At 37.2% G+C, this 19,248-nt stretch overlaps 1 protein-coding gene across 1 annotated transcript in view; it reads right to left on the reverse strand.

Annotated features, from left to right (window-relative positions):
* Positions 1–563: 563 nt before the first annotated feature.
* Positions 564–19,248, reverse strand: part of LOC111060177 — a 75,555-nt gene continuing 56,870 nt past the window's right edge. Inside the window, exons 10-14 of the mRNA XM_039422642.1 lie at positions 17,803–17,903; positions 15,977–16,174; positions 6,588–6,741; positions 4,384–4,540; positions 564–3,052 (exon numbers count right to left, since the gene is read on the reverse strand). Coding sequence (XP_039278576.1) covers positions 1,800–3,052; positions 4,384–4,540; positions 6,588–6,741; positions 15,977–16,174; positions 17,803–17,903 — 1,863 coding nt within the window. The 3' untranslated portion in view covers positions 564–1,799. The remainder of the gene's footprint in view (positions 3,053–4,383; positions 4,541–6,587; positions 6,742–15,976; positions 16,175–17,802; positions 17,904–19,248) is intronic.

Raw genomic sequence — 19,248 nt, forward strand, 5'->3', positions numbered from 1 at the left:
CATTCTGATTGTCATACTTTGCTTTTGGTTCATTCGACATCTCTTGACTCATTCTCTCCAACTTCCTCATTCCCCGCTTCTCCCACTTTCTCTTCCTCATTATCCCTTCCTTATTCTTCCTCTTCCCTGCACTTCGTTATAACCCTTCATCTTTCTCTCTCAGATTTCCATCGTAACCTTTGCGTCAGTAGTAGACTATTATTTTCATCTCCCTTTAATAGACTAGAGATGAATCTGAGAGAATCTAAGAGATGAATCTTTAATCTAAAGGGAGATGAGAATAATAGTATATTATTTTCTCCCTTCATCTTCTTCACCCTTTCTCAAACTTTCTGTTAGTGTCTTCTTTCTCAGTCATTGCCTTCCATTCAGATCACTTTTTTTAGTTTTCTCCTTTATCACCCCATTTCTTTCTTCCTCATTTATTATTTTCTCCCTTCATCTTCTTCTCCCTTTCTCAAACTTTCTGTTAGTGTCTTCTTTCTCAGTCATTGCCTTCCATTCAGATCTCCTTTCTTAGCTTTCTCCTTTTCCACCTCATTTCTTTCTCCATCCACTTTATTCATTTTATTTGTCTATCCTTGATTATCACACAGTTTTCATAGTCTCTGGCTATTCAACCTTCAACTAAAATACTCTCTCTAAGATACTTTTCAAGAAGTCTCTCTCTAACAAATTCGAAGACCCTTATCTCAAGAGTCTCCTCATCACCTTCTTCATCTTCCCCTCATCGACCCCCTACTCTTCCTCCACACCTTATCCTCTTTCTCCTTCACCTCCTCTTCCAGTTCCTCCACCACCTGCCCTCCTCAGTCTTCTATCAATATACTTTTCATGAAGTGTTCTCCTCACTTACAATTTTCAAAAAGTCTCTTTTCTTCATTAATTCCAAAATCCTCCTCACAAGAACTGTCTCCCTTCCTTCTCTCTCTCTCTCTCTCTTTCTCTCTCTCTCTCTCACTCACTCTCTCTCTCTCTCTCTCTCTCTTGAAGGTTGTGTGGCAGAAAGGACCAGGAGTCCTAACTCCGCCCTAATAGAGGCAAATCATCAATCAATCAATCTCTTTCTCTCTCTTTTCCTCCATCGAATTATTATTATTTATTTATCACATTGTGTACACATACTTAACATGAGGAAAGGCACAACAGGCTCATGCCCAAAACTGTCCCATTTCCAATTTATACTATACTGTCCAAATCAAAATGTTGATTATGTCACTTTCACTTTTCAAAATACAATTTACGCTCTTCAATACTCAGATGAACGAGCAAATTTTGAATCAAATAGAAACTGATAGAGTTTAAAATCTAGAACAGTAACTTAGTAATAATTCAAAAAGTATAAATTTTGAATGAAACTAGAAGTTTTTAAGCTAAAAACTTCAGACTTTACAGAAAACTACAGCTGAAATTAGAAGTGAAAATATAATTAATTATATTCTTCCACAACGGCCTGCTTTTCTTTCTACTTCTTTTTCTCGTCTCCCTCCCTTTCTCCATCTTCTTCTACTTCTATGTTTCCTTCTCTTACAGTTCCACAACCTATTCTCCTCAATCATCTATCCAAATACTTTTCATGAAGTCCTCTCCTTGCTTAAAATTCAAAACCTTCTCTTATTCATTTATTTTCTCTCTTCATTCTTCTCCTCCTTTCCATTAACCTCCTGTTCCTGCTCCTCCACACCCCCCCCCCCACTTAGTCATCCATCAAAATAAATTTATGAAGTCGTCTTCTCTTTACCTTCAATTCCAATTTTTTTTTCAAAAAGTTTCCTAGCTTTCAAATTTCAAAACCTGCCTCACAAGAAGCCTCTCCTCTCCTTTGGCTCACTGCTTATAATCTGCCCCCTCTTCCAAATCACAGTCCGTTTCTGCTCACTACTTCCCCCACCACCAGCTCCTCCTCCTCCACTACCCCCTTCCCCCAAATCAGCCGGTATATGCCGGGTCTGATGTCTCACATCCGTGTACCTTCTCTTCCTCTTATCATCGTCCTTATCAGTGCTACCAACACCAACTCCCAAAACGACACCACTTTTCTTGGTGACACTTGTCGTCGGTTGCTTAGCAACGGTGGATGACTTCATCATCCGCTCAATGTCAGCTGTTTTAGATCGCATAACCGCGCCACCTATACTTGAGATACTGGTGGTTATTTTGCGGTCACTTTCTTTTAGGATCGGTATCAACCGTTCCACACCACCTCCACCAATCGCAGAAGAGCTCATACTTTTCGACACGTTACTAGAGGTACTACCTGTGCTGCTACTGGACAGTAACCTCTGGAAGGTGCCCCCGCTTCTACGCCTTGGAGCCGGTTGGGGACTGGAGCTTGATGATGTCAAACTATACTGTGGTGACGAAGTGGGACTATACCCAGAAGACTGTAGACTGTAGCTTTGAGGTGTGCTCCCTGTGTACACTTGTGGGGAAGGTGTACTGGGCTGCACGTAGACTTGTGGGGTCGCCTGTAGATGGAGGCCCACAGGTTGTATGTAGCTGGATTTCACATGTTGTAGTTCCCCTGTAGACTTCACTGTAACCCGCTGCAGAATCACTTGTCTGGCTGTGTCTGTCGTTGTCTTTGTGTGGTCATAGCTTGTCGGTGTCCTAGATTGGTCATAGGTTGTCGGGTTCCTAGATTGGTCAAAGCTTGTCGGGTTCCTACTATTGTCGTAATTTGTCCTCACATTGTCGTGGGTTGTCTTCTTAGTTGGAATGCTGATACGTGCCGTGGTGGGTTCCTCCTCATAGTAGGAGGGAGGAGGCGAGGTGGGTGAGGTGGGAGGGGTTGAGGAGGAGGCCCACGATGAGGGAGGAGAGCTGTAGACCCCGGAGGATGAGGGAGGTGTGTTGCGAGGAGGTGGACTGGACGAGGAGCCGATTGCTGAGTCAGCGTAGAGTGGTGTCATGGTGGGGGTGGCCTGGTAGTGGTGATGGATTTGGTGGTGGTGTGTGGTGTACGTGGTGGATGCCTGTGAGGAGTCCGAGCCGCCTGACTGACTGCGCGTGCGCTGTTGGTTGGCTGTGGATGATGTTGTTCGCACCATACCTGTATAACATGAAGAATTATGAATAATGGAAGTGTTCTGAATTAATAATTTCTCTGATCGACAATGAATTGCAACCAGGGGAGATTATTGACAACACATATACATATTATTATTATATGCATACAGAGATTGCTAAGAATAATTTTAGTCCTAATTATGATGTGTTGGGGTAATCATAATATTATTTTCTGAAACATGTATTAAAAACTAAGTTAGTGACTGCAGATTTAAAGATTCACCAGACGTAACCAGAAATCATAAAAGGAAATTTCGAGTTTGAAATTTGAAAAACAAGAACAGGAAAGAGTGATGAATGGAGAATTCCCTTCTGAAGAAGAAGCACTAGAAGGAGAAGAAGAGTATGAAGAAGGAGGAGGAGAAGAAGAAGAGGATGGAGAAGAAGCACTAGAAGGAGGAGGAGAAGAAGAAGAAGAAGAAGAAGAAGAAGAAGAAGAAGAAGAAGAAGAAGAAGAAGAAGAAGAAGTGGATGAAGAAGAAGCACTAGAGGGAGGAGGAGAAGACGAGGATGGAGGAGAAGCAGTAGAAGGAGGAGGAGTAGAAGAGGATGGAGAATATTTGAGAATTTAGTGAGAGAATAGGAGGATGGAGAAGAAGCTGGAGATGAAGGAGAAGAGGAAGATTGAGAAGAATTAAGAAATAAATAGGAGTAGAAGCGGAAGATGGGAGATATAAAAAAATGAAGAAGAGAAAGAAATCATAAAATAGGAGGAGTAGTGAACAGAAATTTAAAATAATATAATGTCCAAAAAATGCATAATAACTGTTCCAGTTATCGTATAGTTTGACATACATCGTTTTCTTATAATTTTTCTTCTCTTCATTCCTTTCCCCCTGCTTTCTTCTTCTGTCTACTACTGTATTCTTCATTCCACAAACTCTTTTTACTTTGAACTACTTTCTTTTTCCCCATTTCTTCTTTTTCCTATAATACTTAATCACTCCTCTCATCATCCCTTTTTATATTTCTTATCATATAATCCCCTTATTTTCTCCTCCTTATCACACAGGACTGTTTCACTCACAGTAAAAGTTGCGACATAAACGCCCTGTACCATCGGATATTTAATTATGCTATCGTTTCTCTATGCTGCTAGCCACTTGTTCCCATTTATCACCATTGACATGAATTTTATCTAAATCAAAATGGGCAACAAAGTTCAACGTTCTCTTATTAGGCCATAAACCTGGTCCTGAACATAACGAACACAACTAAAAAAATAATTGAATCCGGTTCACACATAAAAAGTTATTGAATGTCAAAATTTGAGGCTCGATTTCTATTTATGGAGATATAGTTCAAATGGCTTACTGAGAGATATGTGCTGGCGATCGGCTTGGTTGTCCTCAATGTAGGGAATGTCTGAATCATCCAGGTTGACAGCAAAAGAGGTGCTTGTGCCGCCTGATGAAGAAGGCACCGGAATCTTCAACACCGCTGTGATAGCGCCAGATTCCAATGAACTCCGCTGGAAACACCACATGACAAACAATATTATCATATTATTATCATATATCATATTATCATATTATTAAACTAGTAGTTATGCGGACAGTAGACCTCGCTCATGAATACAACTTTCAATCTAATGAGAAGGGCCAGTATAGTAAGTACAGTATATTGTGAAGATTTAGTCATGTCATCTATTATTTTCTCCATTGAAAGCGCTAGAGACATTGTTCCCAGGGACACCGGACTTATCAAGGAGGTACCTTTATATCAAATACATACCTTTTAAATGGAAAAAATTAAGAAATTGTCAAAAAACCATAGATTTATTGATCTTAGAAAGACCGGTTTCGGTCTTTATCAGAGTTTATTAGAGATTGGCAATGGTGTAATTACCGAAACCGGTAAGTATCAATAAATTTTTGGTTTTTGACAATTTTTTAGACTTTTTAATTTAATGTGAATAATTACCACAATATCAACTTCTCAACTACACAAAAAGGGGAAAAATTACTTTTATACCTTTACATACAAATTTTTCTTTACAATTGCAATATTGGACTCTAATACAATGAATATTTTTTTTTCAAATTCATCCAATTAATTTGATAAATCAATTTAATAGTAATAATTATAAGATGATTCGATTTGATTATTATATCTTATCATGATTATTTATTTTATAATGATATATATATTTTTAGAATAAGATCCCACAGTGTGAGAAATCACGGTCTAACCGACTCGACCACCATGTGCTCCTAACAATGAATGCGAAAAAGTATGAAAATGAATTGCTGTATCTTAAAAGACTCATCCTTTCTTGATGGAGGTCAGTCTACTTTTTTTTAAATATTACAAAAAAACCAGAGGTCTTATCAAAAATCATTACACATACGTCTCTGCGCCTTGTTTCAAAGAACTTGCATACCAAATTTCATCCAAATCGGACAATAACTGCGACTGTAACTGCGGTACAAACAAACAAACGGACAAAAGCGAGTCGAGTCGAAACTAAGACCTCAGCTTCGCTTCGGTCAATTATTATTGACCGAGCGAAGTGAGTTCTAGGATTCAAGTCAACTGTTTTGAAATTCTCTTTATGTTTACATGTTTATATTTATGTTTTTCTGTTCCACGTTTACAGCGAAACGCAGCAATAGATTTTCAAGAAATTAGACAGGTAATGTTCCTTTTTGAATTTCGCGTCGACGTATACATACGGTTATTTAAAATTTTGCATTTAAAGGATAATACAAAAGGAAAAGAAGTCTCATCTGAACGCCAATATTACCGTAAAAATCAGACTTTAGAATTATTATTCATCATAAATCAGCTGTCTAGTGGACTATGATACTACCCGTTCAAAAACATCGAACATCTTGAAAATGTATCTTTCCATCAACGTTGTAGATAGTTGCAGCACAGAGTAGAGAAGCACTACTACAAACTGGTATGTTCATTCCGTGGTTGCAGCCAGACCTGAGAACAGCGCTCACACTCACATTCCGGGACGACACGTCACGGTACGAAAGGACAGAAAGATCTATGTTTATTCAGGATTTTTCTAGAATTTTTAAATTGATAAATTATTCATTCATTTTTAAGAAAACATAACAACAGGTCAATGCAAAGACCTTAAAGAGATATAGACCCACAATGCCTATGCCTTCCCAATGATAGCTCTTACTTGAAATTGAAGGCCGCCATTGGGGTATTTTAGCACGAGATATTATATATCATTTATTTTTAATACTATAGATCACAAAGGCATTGGTGGCATTGGTATGTAATAATCTTATGGGTTGCCCCCTCAATGGCGGATTTCAATTCCAAGTAAGACACCAGCGCTGCATGTGAGTCTATGCATCTTTAAGGTCTTTGGGTCAATGTAACTAACTGAGCGCGAGGTCTACTGTTCACAGAACTACTAGTATTTTAATTCGAACTCAACTTGTGCTGAAAGTTTGAGATGAGTCTCAGAGTTGGACTATCATCACTTCCATTACAGACATAATTGTTTTGATACTCCATAATTTTTTTTTAATTCTATGGTTGATAATTACCGAAGAATTGATGTGATCTGTGCCGTATTCCTCGACGCCTTGTCCACTGGCGCGTCGCGACGGCGTATTTGAACCTGTGTCGTAGTCCGATCTTCGACCCCCGCCATCCTCTTTTCTCTTTTTTGATATTCGCTCTCTGCTTCTCCCCTTGTACCTGAAAAATACAAACAAGAATAAATATAACAAATATAATATTCAATTGAATATCACTCTTACAATCTAATTATTCAATTTATTTCATCCACGAAATTCAACAATATAAACTTGAATTTTAAAAAACACTTTTGAAGTGAAAATACACTTACTTTTGTAGTGACGATCGTTTCGACCTGTTGTTGGATCGTCACTAGAAAAGTAAGTGTATTTTCACTTCAAAAGTGTTTTTTAAAATTCAAGTTTAATTTTAACAGTGAAAAAGTATGGATATACAACAGAGTCAACAATATACTAATCTCGCAATAACATGCCACTTACTGGGTCTACAATGACAATTATTGACAAGTAGAAATAACTTATTTTACCTCAATATGAAGAAATCCCACATACTGTAATAGTATCTAACGTAACAAGGATGGGAAGGGGCCTTTTGCAGGCGAGAATGATGTTTCTAGTCAAGGCGTTAGCCAAGACTAGAATTTCATTCGAGCACTGCATGAGACATTCACGTCCAAGTAACGTACACTATTTTTCGTCATTATAATCCAAAGAAGAATAATTGAGAAATAGAAAACATTATCAGCTTGTGCTGACGTTACTACATGCATTCTATAAACATAACCTAGTTTACAAATTCCGAATCAGGAATTTTGTGGAAGTTGACAAAACTTCCACCTCGAGCGCTGAAGGTGGTTTTTTGTAGCAGTTTTGATGTTCCTATTCCGGAACTAGGAGACATACACGACCAAAGATGCCTTTGAAGATGCATAGACTCACATACAGCGCTAGTGTCGTACTTGGAATTGAAATCCGCCATTGAGGTGGCAACCCATAAGATTATTATATACCAATGCCACCAATGCCTTTGTGATCTATTGTATTACAAATAAATAATATATAATATCTCGTGCTAAAATACCCCAATGGCGGCCTTCAATTTCAAGTAAGAGCTATCATTGTGAAGGCATAGGCATTGTGGGTCTATATCTCTTTAAGGTCTTTGTACACGACTGTGAAGAAAACATAAGGTTCCATTACAGAAGAGTATGCTGTAATGAGAATCATATACTTATTTGTTCTGCAAACAGCTGTTTACTGGATTGATTTCATGCATGAAAAACAGCTGAAATTGAATGACTATGACAAAAATACAATTATCATCATCGTTGAACTAGTTTGAATGTATGCAGGCTTCAAAAAATGCAATAGAATAAGCTGATAGTTGATTTAATAAAATCTCACCTACACGATATTGTACAAGTTAAAGCATTTTGATGATTATCTTAATTAGTGACCCCCTGGGTTGTTGAAGAACTCGTTCATGAACTGTTTTATTGATCTCTGAAATCCGAAACTTGTATATTTATACAGAGTTGGTGATAATAATTATGGAAACAGCATAATATTTTTCTTCTACAAGTATGATATGACAGTAGGCTCCATGGAGATCCTATTCCATTTGAAAAAAAAAACACTTTCCATCGCTTCAAAACTTTTGTCCACCATCTTGGATCAGTCATGTGGAACCAACTTCATTTCAAATTCAGCTTCATTTTTAATCCAACTTATTTTTTAAATGGGAACGTGAGACATATGAAACATTTTTTCGATACAGAATTTCAAAAGAAAATTAATGGCGAGACCCGCACATTAATTTCTCAAATCAAAGTTTCAGTGATCTTAACATTCAAAGATACTAATAAGGGGTATTCACAATGTTGTTTTATCCAGCTAAATTGCTATTTGATAACTCTGGATTGTGAACGTCCCATCTAAAACCATCTGCTATTAGCTGACTGCAGCGATCCAAGCGGATAATTTGTGTAACTCAAAGTCTATTATAACTCAAAAGTAAGATTATAAACATATGACTGCCGTTAAACATATGACAGAGATAGCTGGAGATAGCGGACTCAAACCTGCACTATCTGCTATCTCGTCTGTTTATTTTTTCTAACGTACCACTATAGCATTGAGTTAACACATACTTAGCTAATAGCTGGAGTTAGCGGATAGCTCGACTAACTCCAACATTGTGAATACCCCTATTAATAGGCTTGAATTGTAACATGTATGAATTTGTAACATGTTCAACATATCAGCAGATGGAGCAAGATGTGTCTCAAGTACTTAAACCATTGAAAATAGAAGAAATTCCATAGGGGCCAAGCCAAAAGTAGAAAACTGTATCAAAAATCTGGTGTGGCGCACTCACACAACTTTCCTTGCCGTTATAATAATTTATCACCTGACGCAAGTTTACATGCGCATTCCAAGTCTACTATTCAAAGAACTGCCAGCTGGTGACAGGACAATAACACTGGAGACACACGTAGTCTGCAATCTCTTCATAGTGAATGATTGAATAGAATCAACAGTTGCCAACAGTTTGCTTTATTGAATAAACACATTTTCTCGAATTTCGAGCTTATTTCCAATTTTAGGTGAAAATGTCACTGAGCATTAATTGTAGAGATTTTTATGCTCAATCTTTTCCAATTGGAATGTTCTGTTTAAATTGTATCTGAAGCCTGATAATCGGGAATCTTAAATCACACTTTGCATTGATGCCATTGATGTGGCGAAGCTCCTGGAATTTTCACAGATAGGAGACTTGTGGCAGTTGATAGAGCTTATCAATGACTATTTTTGGTATAAATTTGATCAAAATCGTTGGAGCCGTTTTCGAGAAAATCGCGAAAAACCCTGTTTTTGACAACATTTTCGCCATTTTAGCCGCCATCTTGGATTGGATTTGTTCGAAATTGTTCGTGTCGGATCCTTATAGGGGAAGGACCTCAAGTTTCAAATTTCAAGTCATTCCGTTGATTGGGAGATGAGATATCGTGTACACAGACGCACATACACTCATACACACACACACATACAGACCAATACCCAAAAACCACTTTTTTGTTTGGACTCAGGGGGCCTTGAAACGTATAGAAATTTAGAAATTTGGGTACATTAATTTTTTTCTGAAAGCAATACTTTCCATACCTATGGTAATGGGGCAAGGAAAGTAAAAAACCTACATGTTGAATGTGCATAAAAATATAAAAGGGCGTGACTAGCAATGGAAACGATGGAGTGGGGGAAGCTTCAAATCGGCCACCTGTTGAATGTGTGAATTTTGCTTGGGTTCAGAAATCATTCAAGTGATCAAGTGTACAAGATTGAGAGTTCATTCACCCAAAAAAAAACACAAATTCGGCAACTTCAAGGTCAAATACTGATTTTTAAGGGTAAAAACTGGAGTACATCCATAAATCAAGTGGTTATTGATCCCATCTGTGCCCGATCAGGCAGAATAACAAAGACAAAGGGAGTTGGGCCTAATACAAAAATCTGATTTCGAAAATCACCTGTAAAATGACCATAGCTTAATGATACAAAAATGAAATAAATAAGTAGCTACATAGTCAAGTGTTAGTGAACACTAATTAGTAGCTTCTACTCACAAATTTAACCCTTTAACAAAATAATAATTCGATATAGCATATTTGCTACGACATAGCAACAGCTATCACAAGTAGTATTATCACATGATTTCAGCCAATGTACCTAGAATTGTAGGTACTGTACCTTGATTCAAACTGAATAAAACACAACATAATATGTTAAATATTATTCAATTTATAAAAACTATATTAACTCGCTTCCGTTAACGTCATTCAGCCTGTCATACACGTACACGTTATAGACAGACAATAGACAGGCTGAATGACTCATTACGGGAGCGAGTTAATATAGTTTTTATAAATTGAATGATATTCAACATATATTATGTTGTGTTTTATCCATTTGAATCAAGGTACAGTACCTACAATTCTAGGTACATTGGCTGAAATCATGTGCCTTAGGCTCAACTCACACTTATGCGACTGAGGTCGAGAAGAGACTCGACCCTAGTCGAGAGCATGTGTTCCCAAATGGTGACACTCAGACTAGTCGATTCTAGTCTCCGCGACGTCACAATTTTAAAAATCTGGTGTGGCGCACTCACACAACTTTCCTTACCGTTATGAAAATTGATCCCCTGACGCTAGTGTTCCCGCGCATCTCAAGTCTACTTATAAACACAGATCTGAGCTAGCTGGTGACAGGACAATAACGCTGGATACACACGAGATCTGCTATCTCTTCATAGTGAATGATTCAATAGAATCAACAGTTGCCAACAGTCTGCGATTGAAAATCACATTTTCTCAAATTTCAAGCTAATTATCAATTTTAGGTGAAAATGTTACTGGACATCAATTGAAGAGATTTTCATGCTAAATCTTTTCCACTCAAAATTTTTCGTTTAAATTATATATGAGACCTGATAATTGGAAATCTAAAAAAAAACTTTGCATAGATGGGGCGGAGCTCTTGAAATTTTTACAGATATGGGACTTGTGGCAGATGATATAGCTTATCAATGACTATTTTAGGTATGAATTTGATCAAAATCGTTGGAGCCATTTTCGAGAAAATAGCGAAAAACCCTGTTTTTGACAACATTTCCGCCATTTTTGCCGCCATCTTGAATTGCATTTGATCGAAATTGTTCGTGTCGGATCCTTATAGTGTGAGGACCTAAAGTTCCAAATTTCAAGTCATTACGTTAATTGGGAGATGAGATATCGTGTACACAGACGCACATACACTCATACACACACACACACACACACACACACACACACACATACAGACCAATACCCAAAAACCACTTTTTTGGCTCATGCTCAATCTTTTCCACTCGGAATTTTTTGTTTAAATTGTACCTGGAGCCTGATAATTGAGAATCTAAAATCAAACTTTGCATAGATGGGGCGGAGCTCTTGAAATTTTTACAGATATGGGACTTGTGGCAGATGATATAGCTTATCAATGACTATTTTAGGTATGAATTTGATCAAAATCGTTGGAGCCATTTTCGAGAAAATAGCGAAAAACCCTGTTTTTGACAACATTTCCGCCATTTTTGCCGCCATCTTGAATTGCATTTGATCGAAATTGTTCGTGTCGGATCCTTATAGTGTGAGGACCTAAAGTTCCAAATTTCAAGTCATTACGTTAATTGGGAGATGAGATATCGTGTACACAGACGCACATACACTCATACACACACACACACACACACACACACACACATACAGACCAATACCCAAAAACCACTTTTTTGGCTCATGCTCAATCTTTTCCACTCGGAATTTTTTGTTTAAATTGTACCTGGAGCCTGATAATTGAGAATCTAAAATAAAACTTTGCATAGATGGGGCGGAGCTCCTGAAATTTTTACAGATATGGGACTTGTGGCAGTTGATAGAGCTTATCGATGACTATTTCAGGTATAACTTTAATCGAAATCGTTGGAGCTGTTTTCGAGAAAATCGCGAAAACCCCTGTTTTTGACAACATTTTTGCCATTCTAGCCGCCATCTTGAATTGCATTTAATCGAATTTGTTCGTGTCGGATCCTAATAGTGTAAGGACCTAAAGTTCCAAATTTCAAGTCATTACGTTAATTGGGAGATGAGATATCGTGTACACAGACGCACATACACTCATACACACACACACACACACACACACACACACACACACACACACACACACACACACACATATAATATATATATAGACTAATACCCAAAAACCACTTTTTTGGACTCAGGGGACCTTGAAACGTATAGAAATTTAGAAATTGGGGTACCTTAATTTTTTTCGGAAAGCAATACTTTCCTTACCTATGGTAATAGGGCAAGGAAAGTAAAAACACATGCTCTCGACTAAAGTCGAGTCTCTTCTCGACCTGAGTCGCGTGAGTGTAAGTTGAGCCATATCTGTAATACTAAAAGAATACTGTAAAAAAATAAACTCTGTAATACTGTAGAATCAGCGAAATTAATTAAGTCAGTCCACGTTCCCCGTACATAATTAAAAAAAAATAATAATGTTCTATATGTGCCAAGAAGACATGCCACACAGCCAATTTAGTTTTTATGATGAGCATATATTTGTACCGCAAAATTAGGCAACGGCACATGCTCATCTTCCAAAAAGTAGCATTTATCCTGATAATGCTGCAATTTATGCTGATATTTTCAACAAACAACATACAAAATCAAGATCTAGTTTTGTGTATTTTTCACACAAAACTCAAACGAGAGTTGTGAAGGCTTGAACCAGTAAAGCTATCTATCGGAGAGTTAAGGAACTAGTTGGCCGACAAAGCTCAAAGTTCATCAGAGAATGCGCTGTGGCATGGCTTACTTTAGATAAGCTTACTCTATCTATAGTAGGCTGTGGCTGTGGATGTGCTTTCAGTTTACTCACTTCACTCTTAAGTTCCTCACTTGAAAGATAAACGTCCTCTCAAAAAATATTAATTTTCCACTTCGCAACTTAAATAGAGAATTAACAGACCTTCAAAATGAGATATTGACTGGAACATTCGGATGAAAATCAACCGAGTTATATGGAATCCCAATTAACATTACGCTTATGGAGATGGTGATTCGACATGGTCCCTATCCTGCCGAGACTTAAGAAGAAGATGAAGAAGAATTCGGAAGAAGAAGAACGTGGAAAAAGATGATGAAGAAGAAAAATAAGAAGAAGAACAACAACAACAATCAAAAGAACAAGCGCGAAGCTGGAAGTTAAGATAATAATAGTCCTAATTTAAGTTTAAATATTTGCCTAATCAACTACCTTTTAGGATACATTGAAAACTCCGAACTCATATGTGTCATATGTGTAATCACCCAAGTACAGCCTTTAAGTCCTGTACACACACATCGAGTTCAATTTGTTCGTAAAATATTTTATTTATTTATTTATACATTGAGAGATACAATGGGCCATATGAATAAAGTTGAGCATTTGCTTATACTTCTAAAATATGGAGCATTTGCTTCAGTTTCTATGAATAAAAGTGAGCAAAACCTTTTGCTCATGCTCAACAAAAAAAATAGTTTGAGCATTTGCTCAAAAGTAAAAGCCTATACTCAAAACTGTATGAATAAACTAGAGCATTTGCTCAAATTTTTAAGCAAATGCTTCAAAAAAGGTGAGTCTAGTCTAGAGCAGCTTTTCACTTTTTGCTCATAGTAAAATGGCTCAACTAATTCGTATGAGGAAGAGGAAACTATACCAGATACGTTCACAACCAATAGTTGAGAACTATAAAACTCTTTTTAGATTCAACCATGATATATATCACCATTATCCCTACAAAAGAATAAATACAAAAGATAGCTACCTGATATAAAGATAGCCATCACAAAATAGGAAATAGGCATAAAGGCATTTAAGAAGATGAGAGTGTAGACGATTATATGAAATTCGAGAAAATGTGATTATTCAATTGCAAACTGTTGGCAACTGTTGATTCTATTAAATGATTCACTATGAAGAGATAGCAAACCTCGTATATCTCTAGCGTTATTGTCCTGTCACCAGGTGGCTCAGAACTTTTTTTATAAGTAGACTTGAGATGCGCGGGAACACTAGCGTCAGGTGATCAATTTTCATAACGGCAAGGAAAGTTGTGTGAGTGCGCCACACCAGATTTTTAAAATTGTGACGTCGCGGAGACTAGAATCGACTAGTCTGAGTGTCACCATTTGGAAACACATGCTCTCGACTAGAGTCGGGTCTCTTCTCTTCTTTTTGAACTTACATTCTCACTACGAAAGACTAGAACAGTCACAGAAAAAAACAACTTATTCCATTGAAAAAACAACTTATTTCAATGTGCCGTTTGCACATTGGAAGCTTTAACTGGAATAAATGAACTGGTGGTTTAACCACGCAATAATGTATCTCATTGTAACAAACCGAACTCAACATAGATTTAATCCAGTTCAAGCTGAGATTTCATTAATACTGGCATTTTGCAAAAACAGCCTTTTATTCGCACATCATGTATCTGATAAAAGTGTAGATTAATCTAGATTGCTTTGGGGCTGTTTTTTCGTGACCTCGGAGTAGATCATTGACGTTGAAGGGAATCATAGACATACACAAACATCAGATCCGGTTGGCGATCGTGTGATCAAGCCGTAAATGTGTGTTTATAGTTTAATAGAAAATAAAAGCATTTTTCTATTCTATTCTAAAAACATCAGATGAATCATGAAACTGACTCAACGTAAAACTTTTACTCTTTCCAATTATGATAGATAAAAATGTCTTGGAAATTATAAAATTAAAATATTATTGAGCGAAGTGAGGTCTAAGATTCAAGTCGACGGTTTTGCATTTCTCTTTATGTTTGTTTATATGTTCCGCATTTTCGGCGAAACGCGGTAATAGTTTTTCATGAAATTTGACAGGTATGTTCCTCTTTAAATTGTGCGTCGACGTATATACAAGGTTTTTGGAAATTTTGCATTTCAAGGATAATATAGAAGGAAAAGGAGCCTCCTTCATACGCCAATATTAGAGTAGAAATCTATAGAATTATTCATCATAAATCAGCTGTCGAGTGGATTATAAATTGCATGCTCCAATTGATAACTTGAAGTAGCATAGTATTTGCTCCCGACTTTTCTCTGCTTTCAACTTGGTAAGCTTTTGATGATAGTAGCATAGCTGTATACATCAAATTATTAGCACTGTCGATACAACAACCCAAACAGCCAGTCGTTTGACCGATATCTCGCCGACACGACAGGACAGGACAGAATATTAAATTTACTCTGATGGTTAGTATTGGAGGAGACGTAGTTTATAACTGCGCGAGGTCTACTGTTCACAGAACTAGGAGTTCTCATCCTCACTTCATCAATTCGAGTACAAATTCAACCCAAAATATCCGTCAGACATTTTGAGTTCAGATACAACATTGTAAACCAATAATGAAAAAATAACTGAAAATGTTATTTCTTGTACTTCTAATGCTGCGTACAGATATACGCGCCTCCAACCCGCTTCGCGCATGCTCCGCCCTCGTTCCTCCATCGCTTCGCAGTCGCTCCGCCCCCGCCCTGCAGTCGCACCGATCATGAACATTACGGGAGATGTTAGTTTTTCTCGCGTTCCACTCTTGCTCACCGGTCGATCATCAATCGCTCTGCTCGAGTGACGTTCGATTGTGGAGCAGAGCGAAAGTCTGTACTTGAATATGTTTTGAGATTCGACTTCCCCGCTCTCTATTAGAGAGATTTGAATGATTAAATGATTATTAATTTAGTTTTCGATGGATATAAAAAATTTTGATGATTATGAAAACTGCTGACCTAGGCTTAACCTCGGAGTCGGGTCCCCCCATACCAGCCGTCTCGTGCGTGAAGGCGCCACGCGACCATATGCGTCGCTCCTTGCCTGCGCTGCCACTGCGCACCTCATCTGCGCAGCTCACGTCAGAGTCTGCCTGCGTCTGCAGTCTGTCACTCAGGTCCTCTGACATCATACTCAGCTCTTGGTCGTCTGCAGCTCTGTAAATAATAATAATTAATTAGATGAATGATATTTATTGTCAAACCAGCAATTACTGAATAATAATTATTCCAAATATCCAAAGCTATATAAATAGAACAAGTAGTTCTGCGAACAGTAGACCACGCTCATGAATACAACTTTCTATCTGATGATAAGGGCCAGTACAGTAAGTACAGTATATTGTGAAGATTTAACCATGATTGTCATCTATTATTTTCTCCATTGAAAGTGCTAGAGACACTGTTTCCAGGGACACCGGACTTATCAAGGAGGTACCTTTATATCGTCTCCATATTTACAATATTAACATAAATATTACAACTTTTCTAATAATTATAAGAAATCGGTCAACTGACGGAGAAATGGAATATGCAGTAGGCAATTTAGACGATGAATCGTCTCACAGATGATAGTGAGACGGAAAATGTTTCTAAATAAGATGGGTTTGTTGGTGACAATGACTGGAGGTTGCTAATGATGTTTTCTATGAAAAGTGGATGAGAAGGCATGAATAAGTCTTTCACCATTTAAATAAGCTAATAATATAATAATTATTGTACCTGATAAACTGAAAATTCAGTTAAAAAATAACTATAATAATAACTGATAGCTATGAATGGAAGAAGTTGGAGATTAAAGAAATGTTTTACGATGTTAAATATTGTCTACAACTAAAATAGTTGTTGATTTATTAGTTGATTAATTTCTATGATGATAAAAATTGACCACAACTAAAATAGTTCAGTTATCTGTAACGTAGACAATAATAGTTATTTATGTATTGAGAGCGTAAAACTCGACTTCATCGCGTCCAAAGAACCAAATAGCAGAAGGAAATTTGATGTATGTAATGTCCAAAAAGAGTGTCTGGTGGGCGAAGTGGTAAAGCCGCTCCCCCGGCAAGAGAGGTACCGGGTTCGTTTCCCCGGCCACGACGCAATTTTTGGTCAGCTTCATTCATCGAATTTCCTTCTTCTATTTAGTTCCTTGGTTAATATTTGCAGTAGCAAAAATCCTCAGTTCTATTTATATAGCTTTAATTGGATTTTTGAAATTATTGTTATACAGTAATAATATTAACTGTATAAGTTCAGGCAGTTGGTTGAACTGCAATTTCTAATGAAATCTTCCATCTTCAAACCCAGCGTTTTTCACAAATGGAACGGAAATAATAGAGGAATAGTATTCATGTCATAATTTCCAAAATCCTGTCGTTTGTTCCACAATATTGTCATGTAGAGAAAAATATATTGATAGTACAAGGATTTAGATTGTAATGGTGTGAGGAGAATTCGAAAGGAATTACTTTAGTGCTTGTTCCAAGAAAACTGAGATCACTTGTATGTAACTTATGAATAGACAGTATATTATGTCACAAATCACGGAAATTGGACTCAAATTCAAAAGTTAATGAAACATAACTTACTTTTTGGAGTTAGTGTATGAATCAAAACTCGCGGAAGGATCAGTTTTGGGCTGTGCCTGTTGGTCCTTCTCCAATCATTTTAATGATTTGTGTATTGTGATCTTTGAATAAATCACCAAATTTCACTCCAGGGCCAGGAACTTTGAACTGACAATGAAGGAAATGATATTTATAATTAATAATATTTGGATGACTCACTCATCAGCCTGCAAGTCCCTCCTCCTGAGAAGGGTGTCGAGGGCTTCTGGTGTGCTGTCCATCATATGGTTGTACACTTCATCCATCATCTCAGCAGACACCTTAAATCAAAAAATCAAATTCATCTCATAATCGCTCATTGTCAATTTAAAAAATAGCTTGAACTGTCCTATCTCTATCATGCACATATGGAAATAAATGATGAGTCACATTTGTTCAAATCCTATTATATTAAGCGAGCATTTTCTGTATTTATATATCTGGTCTTTTTCATATCTGATTTTTTTCATATCTGGCTATTTTTATATCTGGTTATTCATGTTTATTATATAAAGATTCGATTGCACTAGGTCTCATTCTTTGGAAAACTCGCTGAACGACATTAAAAGGTTAATTCATCCTTGGAAAAAAAAGATGATAATTTTGTCGTCTCTCGATAACAGAAGATGCGTGTGCCTGTGTGGGAGAGAACAGAATCATGTGTGTGTGTGTGTGTGTGTGTGTGTTTGTGTTTGTGTGTGTGTGTGTGTGTGTGTGTTCCAAAGGCTCCAACGATTTTGATCAAATTTATACCTAGAATAGTCATTGATAAGCTCTATCAACTGCCACAAGTCCCATATCTGTAAAAATTCGCGCCGCGAACATGAGCAATTCACTTTTAATCAGCTGATGCCAAGCTTTCTATATCTGTATCTTACCGTTTCTGTAAAAATACAGATATAAGTTAATCAGCTGATTCAAAGTGAATTGCTCATGTTCGCGGCGCGTATATCTGTATGCACCCTTAGAATAGTAGACTTGTGATGCGCGTGAACACTAGCGTCTGGTGATAAATTTTCATAACGGCAAGGAAAGTTATGTGAGTGCGCCACACCAGATTTTTAAGGTTGATTTGATTTGATAAAATGGAAATAGCAACGAGCACTAACCACATAGAGTTGCCTGCAGTTGTCGATGAGTGATCGCACCACATTGATGGCGTCTGCGCGTTCCTCTACCCTCTCAGCACTCATCTCGTCCTTGAGCGACTTCTGCTGACTACAGCTGTGCAGGATATTCGGCGCGAACAGTGTTGCCAAGTTGTTGCTGTCCATCTTGTTGCCAAGTCGCCATTCGCCTGGCAATCAAACATAATAATTAGTCTCATAATTATTGATTTGTCATTTAAAAAATAGCTTGAACTGTCCTATCTCTATCATGCACATATGGAAATAAATGATGAGTCACATTTGTTCAAATCCTATTATATTAAGCGAGCATTTTCTGTATTTATATATCTGGTCTTTTTCATATCTGATTTTTTCATATCTGGCTATTTTTATATCTGGTTATTCATGTTTATTATATAAAGATTCGACTGCACTAGGTCTCATTCTTTGGAAAACTCGCTGAACGACATTAAAAGGTTAATTCATCCTTGGAAAAAAAAGATGATAATTTTGTCGT

This window comes from Nilaparvata lugens, chromosome 3, assembly GCF_014356525.2.
Source record: "Nilaparvata lugens isolate BPH chromosome 3, ASM1435652v1, whole genome shotgun sequence".
Lineage (NCBI taxonomy): Eukaryota > Metazoa > Arthropoda > Insecta > Hemiptera > Delphacidae > Nilaparvata > Nilaparvata lugens.